Raw genomic sequence first — 10484 nt, 5'->3', positions numbered from 1 at the left:
ACACTATATCGGATTCATATCGGTATCGGCAGATATCCAAATTTATGATATCGGTATCGGTATCGGACATAAAAAAGTGGTATCGTGCCATCTCTAATATATATATATATATATACACACACACACATATACATATGTGTGTGTGTTAGTCTGTACATTAAATGCATGGAACATATTGAAAGGTTACCTATATTAAATGTATATAAACATACTTCTGACAGAAACATAAACTACTTATAACACTAACAGTTTACAAACTTATACAGCTGTACAGCATTCTGGGTAATGTTAGCCAGCCAGGTAGCATAACAGTCTATTAACAGCTGGGAGGAGCTCTGTTAATATATTGAAGACTGATGGAGGATGAAGGACTGTGTTTACAGTATTTCAGTTTAAAAAGTTAAAATATGAATTTTGCCTTGATTTCTGAACCTGATTGTTTCTGTGCTGGATTTTCACTCAGCTTACGGCTCAAACAGCCTCCAGACATATCTATAGTCATGTGATTCTAGGATCTCATGTTACTAAAGACTAGCAGGGGTTATTCCTGGAGACATAAATAATAACTCTAAATGGAGATTCCTTCACAGCTCTTCTGTAGAAACATTAATGCTAAAGACCCATGTGCTGATTTTGTTTAGAAACAGCTGAAAAAATAAAGCGGGATTACTGCTCTCATGCCCCTCTGAAACTCTCTTTGGCCTTGCATTAGTGGTGCATGAGTCTTTTGGGTGTCACGTGGGCTTAAATGCTAACCGTTTACATCTCACAAGATATGGATATAGGAATGTTTGACTAGTGAAGGTCGGAACTGTCACAACTGTGTCATAACAAATGAACTGACAAGCAGAACAGACACCCTGCTGAAGACTGGCATTATATCCCTGTGTTGTACATTTAACGTTTGTTAACAGAGCTTAAGAGCGGATTATTTACCGTTTTGGTCGTGTGGTTTCATTTTAATTATGTTTTCTTTCTTTTTAAGTGTTTTATACTTTATATACTCCTGGAGGAGAATGGGCCACTGTAAGCCTATATAAAGGCTCAGTTACACCAATATATTAATAATACTACAACTACAACTTCTAATAATACGGAGATGTACTATTGAACCTCTATAATCTTAAAAATACCACAAAACAAAAATTTTGCTCATACCTTCCCTACATCACACATTGGTTTGCGCATTAACATACTGGAGGCTCTGGTGTGAAGGTGCTCAGTACCTAAAGATACTGCACACACAGTAGCTCCTTGTAAGTCACAAGGTATTTACGCTCTACTCATAATACTCAAAACGTTTTTCTAATTTTACAAAATGAACCTCACGTTATACTAAATAAGACGTGTTCTTTTCTATGTTCTTCTGTTGTCCTAAATCTTTAAAAAAAAACAGTTTATAGTAACAATTCAATTACAAACAGTTAGATGCTGGGCTAGTACAGGAATAGTTGTAATTTGTGCTAAAAAAAACAAAAAAACAAAACATAAAACATAAAACAAACAAAACAAAATACAATCCCTCATTTTCAGAACCAAAAATGGGGGGAAAAAAGCCAACTTAATTCATGTTGAAATTGTTTGATTCATACTGGGGTTCACCTTTTTCCATCTGGACAAAGGTCTATGGTCGCAAAATGTAAAACAAATATCTTTGTTTCTGCAGCCATCATTCAGATCAACAAATTGTATCTTCTATTCCTTTGAGCTGACATAATGTAACCTGAAGTAGCCAACGGGCTTTACACGTGGGTCTACAGATTCCTCTGGAAACCAACCTACCGTAGCTTCATTGCAAACCCCACACTTCACCACGTGCTGGTGAATCTTGCCCTCCACAGAGATGAGGCTCTGACACACCCTGCAGCTGATAACAGGGGCACTGCCACTCTCTGGTGAGGTGAGAGGGGAATAGGGCGGAGGGTCCTCCCCTAGGAGCACCGATGGCTGCGTGGGGCTGGGGAATGGAGGGAAACCTGAAGGCAAGGGGAAAAATACAACAGTAGTAAGGACTAGTGAAGGGACACAGTCATAAGAGTTGTGCAGTGAGCTGGAAAAAGCCTAAATTCCCATGACAAATACCCTGTTATGATAAACAAGATAATAAGATTTGGTCTGGAGTTCAGCAGAAAGGAGCTTTAGAAGAAAAACACTCCTGGAATGCTGAGCGGGCTGAGCTTTAACAAATGAGGCTGGGTATTTGTGAAAGCCATTTACTCACAGTGTGTGAGTAAATGGCTCAGTTCCATCTAGAAGTCATATGCAGCATGCAGCTTTACTTTTACTGCAAGCAGCCCATGTTTCTCAGTTGATCTATTCAGGCACATTTGTCCCTTTCTAGGTGAACGATCATTGGTCGTCGCTCTCCTTTGCAGAATCCCTCGGCAGCCTCCATAATGGCTTTCTCACATGCCAATCAAATCAGGTGTTTCTCGTATGCTAGCTAGCTTAGAGAAACAGTTATCTAGCTTGTGAAGAAAATCGGCTCTCTTAAACTGCCAAATTATATGCACTAATTTGTGTTAAACCCGTAAATGAAATATAATTTGATAATAACGTTACCGAGCTGCATGACTGAGGCTTTGCGGATGGTTTGCCGGTGCTAAGCAGCGCTAGCTGTCAAGCTAGGTTAGCCAGTGAACACAGCGTTGATTCCCTCCTGTGCTTTCTTCCATTATTTTAAAACTATCGGTTTTATTCAAACAGTAAATGCTTTGTAGCTTTGTAGCTTTACACCACATACTGACCAAACACAATCACACTAGGGTGACCCCTTCTTGTTGTGATGGCTGAGCTAGAAGAAGAGGCTAATAAAAGCTAAGCTAACTGAGGGTGGAGGAGAGAGCACCATGGATACTCACTCGGTGGTTTGTTGGGCACACCGTACGGTCCCGCACCGGGGGACAACCCGCCGTTACCGCTGCCGAGAGCACCATCGCCCAGATCTGATAATAACGGGGACCTCTCGCCGTCCGCCATACCGAGAGCGAGGCGTGGGGATTAGGGGGGGAGAAAGCGGAGAGAGATTGCAGACCGATACGGTGTTGTATTGTTGTGTCGGAAATGCAGGCGTCACATGATCACACCACCACTACGACCGCTGCTGCGGTAACGATGCCCGGGGGTGTGGCACTGCTCACCGGGGGGTGCTACGAGTTGCGAATGTAGGAAAGTTACATTGGAATTATTTGTGAATTATTTACCCCCAGTATTCGATGCACCAGTATAACAAACGCAGGTAGCTAGTTTTTCTCTCCAGTAATCAATGGAAAATTACTAAAATACTCTACTTAGATACTTTTCTTTGATCATGGTAAAAATTAAACAGAGTCCTTCAGACACTTGACTTGAAATGAGGAGAATGAATGAACAATTAATAGTTAAAGTTTAAGCCTGCATGATGAAAACTGTCTATGTGTCTTTCTATATAAGTTGTTATTAGCAGTAATATTACTTGGAGTAATATTAGAAATAGTAGTGGTGGCGCTGGTAGTAGTAGTAGATTGATTGTTTCCAAAACGAGAACAAGTATAAAGATGATAAGAGTTAGTATGTAATTCAGTAAATGCAGCATCTCCATTAAGTTTTGTGTGAATATAAAAGTATTTTTTAAAAATGAAGGCTGAGCAATTTTCTTGTATATCATCTTCAGGCAGCACTGAGCTCTGGGTACTCCTGTATGGAGTTTGCATGTTCAAAACTCTCCCCACAGCCCAAAGACATTAATGAGGAAAGATTGACTGGTAATTCTAAATTCTCCTAGGTGGGACTGTGACCGTGAATCTTTTTTCGGTCACTATATATTAGCCCTGCTGGGATAGGCTCCAGTCCAGTGAAAAGTTGTATAAAATGGCTTCAAAAGACCCGAATTCAAAGATTAATTAAGCTGTGTACCAAATTAAGATGTGCACACCATGAAAGTCAGTAATAACAGCTACATTAAGTTGTTGTACTGCAATATACACTATGAATGGTAAATGTTATGCAGATAAAAGATTGTTTAAAAATAGACAGTTCCAGGTATCATGTTCAGTGTTCCTCAAAATAAGGGTTCCCCCAACCTTACACACAGTATGCTTGCATAATGGTGAGCAAAGGCTGAATACATCTGTACATGTTGTATGTTTTTTGTTTATTTTTTTATCAAATTTGCAAAAAAGTTTAAAGTAAATTTTTTCATGTTGTCATTGTAGGGTATTGGGTGTAGAAATTTGAAGTGAAAAATGAAAATAATCCATTTTGGAGTCAAGTATTTATTAGAAATCCACAATTTAACAGTCATAGAGGCTGTGATGGCACAAGCAATAGCTTAAACTCACAAAATTCATGAAGAAATTCATAGCAGAGTTTTTGCTGATTATTTCCCAATTCCTTTCTGGTTTTAATGCTTAATGTGTCAGTTTGTATAATGTTATTTGCTGCTAAATCATCCTTTTTCATTGCATATTGATGAAGTCCATAGGACGCTTCATTAGTAGAGTCACCTCCAGTTCCTCCCTCTCACTGAAGAACTGGGCCTTGCTCTCATTTTTGTGGACCGGATCGGGGAGATGGAGCCCCAGTTTGCTGAAAACAGATGGAAAGGCAGGTTAAAAAAAAAACAAGTAGGACTGAGGGGGGGATGATATATGTCTAACACTGAAAGACATTAAGAGTTGTGTGATAAAGCAATCAAAGCTCAGCTCTTGGCATGCACCTCTGATTAAAAGGAAATATCTGAAACAGGGCGCTTCTGGCCTTAAATGTTGCCTCTAAGTCTTCAGGGAATTAAAAATGAAAGCAAACATTTTCAAAGGATCTCTTACTATTTCGGCGTCCGTAGATCAAGGAACTTTTCTTTCACATCCAGTACCACCTCTTTTGCTTTAGTGTCTGGTAGTTTGATTTTTACCTACAAGTGAGGGAAAAGTTAGCATTGTTATTACTCTACACTGTTCACATTAATATATATATATATATATATATATATGTATCATTTTTATTTTAAAAACATTTCCCCTTTTTTATTCTTTAATTGTAATGCAAGATTAGGTTTTTAAAAATACTTTCCTCCTTCCAGTATATGTGATGCTGGGTTTTTTAGATTGTTAGTTGTTTCCTACTTTGAATATTACTTCTACTTCCACTTTTTAAAGGTTAACACACATTACACGTGAAACATCCCAGTTTGAGATCCTGAAACAGCTAGTGTACTACAGTGTTGATTTCAAAGCCGGATAAATGGTTGCATCATGAAGGGCATCCAGCATAAAATGTGTGCCAAATCAAATATGCGGATCTGCTGTGGAGATCCTTCCAGTAGGTGAAAGTACCTAAATAGCTGCTGTAATTATTGTGCCATATCGGTGATTATTCCAGAATCAAGCATCTTACTATGACCAATCTAAAAGAGTGAATGCACGTAATCTCAATATTTATAAGTGTTTTAACACAAACTATTTTAAATACACACTCCAAATATTATTTATTGGAAATCTTTTTACATATGTTTTAATGCATGCTCAATAATACAGGTGAGGAAATCCCAGAAAGTTGATTCTTTTCATTTGGATTTCAGTAGGAGAAACACTACATCACCCATCCAAGTGACTTTGTCAGTCTCAGCTAAATGCAGGTTTCCCCAACCTTACACACAGTATGCTTGCATAATGACTGAAACTAGCAGCATTGCTTAACAAAGAGCCAGAAGGTCTGTGGTTATGACAATGCGTGTTCTGATCATGAAAGCAATGGTGCTTTCTCTCATTATGCAACTGTATTGTTTATAAGTTTGGGGAAACCTGCTGTCAGCTGAGACTGAAGGAGTAACCCGGTGAAATGTTTCTCCCACTGAAATCTAGATGAACAAAATCAGCTTTATAAATCTATAAACAAGACTTTTGTTTAGATTTTGTTTAGAAGATTGGAAGTTAAAGACAATGAAAAAACACCCTGATCTATGATGTCTTCTTTGTAATTTGTTGCTGATCGAAGTATTGTAAGTCAGTTCATCTGTATTTTGGAGTGAAAATGATACAAACATACTAAAACACACAATTCCCTTAAATATACATAACATTTCATATTTACACAAAGTAACAGACAAAGGCAATCTTAGCAATTTGAGAACATTTTGAAGTATCTGTCAGAGATCAGGTGAACAGTAGAGGAAAGATAAACACTATTAGAAGCATTTAAATATTTTTTACATATATAGAGCCTGGTCACTATAGCGTTAACCTGTCTCACCTGTGCTCCTGAACATTTTTAGACTGTTCCTTTCTAAAGTCTAAAACTAGCTACGTCTTCAACAGAATTATCTGAAGCCAGCCAACATTTAATAGGAGATTCATGCCTTGCTGCTCTTGATCACAACCTTGTGCATTTCATTTTAGTATCAAAAAAGTGCACTGAGTGAAGTGTTAAGAAATCTTGTGACACTTGGTAAGTTACCAGCATGGCTTCACAACACATGGAGGATGGATCCTTTCTGCTTAATCCCAAGAAGAGATCCTCTGTTCCTACACTCTGCTTCAGGATTATTTCATACCTGCACACAGAGGTTATAAATGAAGCAGACACACTAAAACCAAACACAACAAATATCACATTACCAGACATTAAAAGGAGATTAAACTCAGAAACAGACAGTGTTTGAAGAAGTATGAGGACTCTTTTGAACCTTTAAATATCCGCTTTTCATAATTTTTTATGCTTTTTTACATCCACTGATCGTGTGTGTCTCTTTCTGCATTGCAGTCTTACTCAGGTTGTGGCCTTGGGTCAGTCAGATCATCATACTGTGAGCCTTCGGCCACTTCTTCTTCACACCAGATATCTTTGCTGTTCTTCTTCGTGTTTGCGGTTGACACTAATTAAACAGTCACATAAAGAGAGAAAGACAAATGCAGAAACAGTATGCTTGAATAAATACTTTTTTAGAGTGCTTATAATTGAAAAATACCTTGTTTTTCGTTTTTGGGTAGGGGGCCAATATGTCCGGGACCCAAACGTGCATATGCTTTCACATCCTGTGAACATAAACTAATATTAGTGTGGGGAGAGACTTGGCTTAATGGTTGCTGTAGTTGAAATACAATGATACATATTCTGTCCACTTCGTTTTACTCCATATTCTCCCTTGGTCCTCCCTGCCCACACCTGCAGACTAATAAACTTTACACCATTTTTCTAAATACCCTAAAATTTATATTTTTATTGAAAAATTATTTTTAAAGGTTCATTTTGCTAGTGTTGATTGATTATCCTTCCTATATACATAGGATTAAAATGTTGCTTTTTGAAAAATGTAAAGAGACTACAATTTCTGAGGAATATACTAAAGGCTAGTGTTAGCAGGGTTTTAACATGAACGCATGTAGATCTTACTTTACACTCATCTTCCTCTTCTTCATCCTGCTGACTGGACAACAAGGCAGACAGAGCCCGGAGGCTCTTTGCGGAAGATACCCCAAGACAATCCATTCAGAAAAAACTAATAAACAAAATAAAAAGCGCTGCGGACACAAACGAGGAGAAGAAAGCTGCTAAACTATAAGTAACTATGACAAAACAATTATTTTAATTGGTGCTAGTATACTAATTTTAGCAGCTCACGTTTGGATTGTTGACGCTTTCTGTTTCCCTGGAGACGCCAGGCTTTCCCACTGCCATGGCAACCAGTGACGTCGAACAAATTACGTGGCCAGAGTCACGGTTACGCAGATCGCCGTGAGCTAAGAAGCCTTGCCAGGGAATTTCTAATATCACGATCTCCTCTTGCTCTCTTTTTTTTTAATTGCAGCTTTGAGAATAATGCATACTGTACTGTATACGAGAAAAACTAGGCACTGAGAAAACAAACAACAAAGAAACAAAGACGTATTTTAGCACAGAGTTGTATAAGAATGAACGACTGCTTCATTAATGTAATGTCCCGCTGACTATTTAAATTTAACTGAAAGTTAATTCACGTAATGGTTTAAAATAGGTGTCATATTTATGCCTGAATGGGTTAGCAAGATGGCTGCTGGGTGACTTTTATAGGACGCTGTTACAGGCTAAATGCTTTATGCACTGTAAACAGCTTTGCTTTAGATTAGTCCGGCAAAAGTGCAGTCTAAATATCAGTGGTGTCTCTAAGATTGTAAATAAAAGAAAGAATGACTATAAGTTGTTAAAACTGTTTAAAAAGAAAGTGATGTAAGTACTAATAATTTCATCCAATTTAGCCTACCTCAGGTAGCAGACCTTGCCTTAGCTTTGACTTTTACGTGGAATATTTGAGTATCATATTATGAGGGCAGTGGATCAGAACAGCAGATATCCCAGTTAAGCACAGAGGACTTTATTGTAGACTACTAAAATAAAGCAGCTTGCTTAAGTCCTCATTCTAACTTCCTATTTTAAAGTTGTCATTAAAAATATAGTTCTTACAGTGTATTTAGTTTACCCATACCTTCACAATCTATCTTTAACAAGTAGGTTATTCCTTTTTTGCAACTTTATTGATAACGAACCCATTCAAACATATGCATGACAGGCAGTCAATTTATGGTGAAACTTTTTTAAACTGCATATCTTTGGAGTTCCATATAAAGCACGGTTTGGAGATGTGGGCACAGACATCATTACTATCTGTAAAGAAAGCCTTGTCCTCACTGATATACTTTATTCCTCCTGCCACTGTTGGCGCGCTTTCAAGCGTAGTAAAAGCGTTTGGGTGAGAATCAGAGAGGCGGGGCTATCTGCCTTGTCCCTCCGTGAATACCGTAGTGAATGCATGGCCCGCGGGGATCATGTTGAAGGTGACAGGTAGTGCCATGCCGGGAGCCCTGCGATTTTCACCGTTCACCGTGTTTGCTGCTGCCGGTGACGGCGAGAAGGAACCAGCGGTGGCTCCGTTAAACGTGGACGAACTGTCTCTGTACACCGCTCCCCCGGAGAAGTTTCAGTACGTGGAGCCTAAAGCCGGGCAGCTGGAGGAGCGAGTCGCCACCCTCAGGAAGTTATCGGAGCCGTACACTGCTTGGTGTCAGGTCACCTATGAGAAAATTAAACCCAAAGTTCAGGGGGTCTTCCAGTTTGGGAACGACGCATACGCCTATGTGAAGAACCCCCCGAAGGACTTCTACCCCCGGGCGGGAATCATCGGCTTTACCGGAGTCCTCGGGCTGGTTCTTGCCAGAGGTTCCAGGATTAAGAAACTCATCTACCCGACCACTCTCATGACCCTGAGCGCCTCTCTCTACTACCCGGAGCAAGCAGCGTCCATCGCAAAGTCAACCGGAGACTCCGTGTACGACTTGGCCGTGCAGAGCTACGCAGCGGCGGAGAAGATCCTAAACCCCCAGAGCAAAGCTGAGAAGGTCAATAAACCCGAAAAGAGCAGCGACTCCGAGACGAAACAGTGACGACCCCGGCGTGACTGCAATAACCGAGCAGTAGCCAATCACACAGCAGCTTTATCCCGATACTGTAAACTGAGCGCTTTCTAGACAGTGTGACTTTTTCATGCCTACACTTTGCACTAAGCTTCACATGAAACTCAGGCCGGGCAAAGGGAAGGGGGGATTTGCAACTTGAATGACTCCCTTCCGATTTGAATGTGTATTTATGTAGAGATAAAGCAGTGTCTTACATTAAAGTTGCTTTACCGCCTTGATTCTGTGTCTTATAATGCCACATGCACAAACAAGATGGTCAGCACCAAAGAGAAGAAAACTAATTCAGGATTTTAATAATCAGTCGTTTATTTTAACAATTTTGTTCAATGGGGTGACAAAGACCAAAGTAGGCAAGTCACATTTGATCTGAAATTGTGTATGTTTCAAGTTTTATTTGTCATATACAGGTAACAATTATTATACTCACAGATTTTAAACATATTTTATAAAATAGGTTTTGCTAAAAAGTCATTATCCTACATAAACTCAAAACATTTGTAGTATTAAGTACTCAGACCCATTTGCATTATACTGCTCAGTAATGCTGGATATATCTCAGCTTTATATTTTAATGCTTTTAAAGTAAAAACTTCAAAGTCATTCTAAAGCTTTAAAGTAAATGGTATGGAGTAGAAATGGCTAAAAACACTGAGTGGAAGTAGAAAACAGCATGACCCAGAAGTACTTAGAAGCACTACTTAAAACGACATACACACCCACCATGACATCACCTACTAATTAGTAAAATCTCAGCTTTGAGTTGAGCAATTTTGCTATTGCCAGCTTAGCATTCTGAAACTGGATACGCCAAAACAACCAGTGGTTCAGTCTGAAATTAAGCCCATGCTCATTGGGTAGCAACTTGCAAATAAAATGTCATTAGCCAATGAGCATTTCCTGGAAAATCATAATTTCTGACTTAGTAAATTTAATGTTTTATGAAATATAACTTGTGACTGAGCTCACAAATAATCAGTAAAATGTTGATGTTAAAAAGGACTGGAAGGCCGTTAACCTTATAATTCTATGTAAACCAAAGTCCTTTTACAGGCAGACGTT

General features: G+C 39.0%; 3 protein-coding genes across 5 annotated transcripts in view; 1 reads left to right on the top strand and 2 right to left on the bottom strand.

The window, feature by feature from the left end:
- Positions 1-3117, bottom strand: part of pip4p1a (phosphatidylinositol-4,5-bisphosphate 4-phosphatase 1a) — a 27389-nt gene extending 24272 nt beyond the window's left edge. For both annotated transcript variants that reach the window (XR_311623.1, XM_005728934.1), the window contains exons 1-2: positions 2862-3117; positions 1783-1976 (exon numbers count right to left, since the gene is read on the bottom strand). Coding sequence is in view for 1 of the 2 variants with exons in the window: in XM_005728934.1 (XP_005728991.1) it covers positions 1783-1976; positions 2862-2979 (312 nt within the window). In the remaining variant the exon portion in view is untranslated. The remainder of the gene's footprint in view (positions 1-1782; positions 1977-2861) is intronic.
- Positions 3118-4243: 1126 nt separating this feature from the next.
- On the bottom strand, positions 4244-8033 carry dnaaf6 (dynein axonemal assembly factor 6). 2 transcript variants are annotated; one of them, XM_005728933.2, is made up of 7 exons: positions 7597-8033; positions 7369-7496; positions 6944-7010; positions 6745-6850; positions 6433-6529; positions 4806-4891; positions 4244-4566 (listed from the first exon to the last, which is right to left on the bottom strand). In XM_005728933.2, exons 2-7 carry the CDS (start codon positions 7462-7464, stop codon positions 4437-4439), a joined length of 582 nt encoding a protein of 193 aa, XP_005728990.1. In that variant the 5' UTR covers positions 7465-7496; positions 7597-8033; the 3' UTR covers positions 4244-4436. The 2 variants fall into 2 exon arrangements, with proteins under 2 accessions (XP_005728990.1, XP_005728989.1); XM_005728932.2 differs by having other exon boundaries at positions 7369-7523; positions 7597-7889.
- Positions 8034-8698: 665 nt separating this feature from the next.
- On the top strand, positions 8699-9715 carry LOC102202660 (apolipoprotein O-like). The gene has a single exon (XM_005728930.2). The coding sequence runs from the start codon at positions 8778-8780 to the stop codon at positions 9390-9392; it is 615 nt and encodes a 204-aa protein (XP_005728987.1). The 5' UTR covers positions 8699-8777; the 3' UTR covers positions 9393-9715.
- The last annotated feature ends 769 nt before the right edge of the window (positions 9716-10484 follow it).

This window comes from Pundamilia nyererei, unplaced genomic scaffold (genome assembly GCF_000239375.1).
Source record: "Pundamilia nyererei isolate P.nyererei 1_Seehausen unplaced genomic scaffold, PunNye1.0 scaffold00031, whole genome shotgun sequence".
In the NCBI taxonomy this organism is placed as follows: Eukaryota; Metazoa; Chordata; class Actinopteri; order Cichliformes; family Cichlidae; genus Pundamilia; species Pundamilia nyererei.
This window is presented reverse-complemented; position numbering and strand designations above follow the sequence as displayed.

Excerpts from the sequence above, each read along its gene's own strand:
- dnaaf6 (XM_005728933.2), bottom strand. The coding sequence starts at position 7,464 with ATGGATTGTCTTGGGGTATCTTCCGCAAAGAGCCTCCGGGCTCTGTCT. Across the intron at positions 7,011-7,368 it reads AAGAGGAAGATGAGTGTAAA|GATGTGAAAGCATATGCACG; the intron begins GTAAGATCTACA and ends TTATGTTCACAG. Across the intron at positions 6,530-6,744 it reads GACCCAAGGCCACAACCTGA|GTATGAAATAATCCTGAAGC; the intron begins GTAAGACTGCAA and ends CTCTGTGTGCAG.
- LOC102202660 (XM_005728930.2), top strand. The coding sequence starts at position 8,778 with ATGTTGAAGGTGACAGGTAGTGCCATGCCGGGAGCCCTGCGATTTTCA.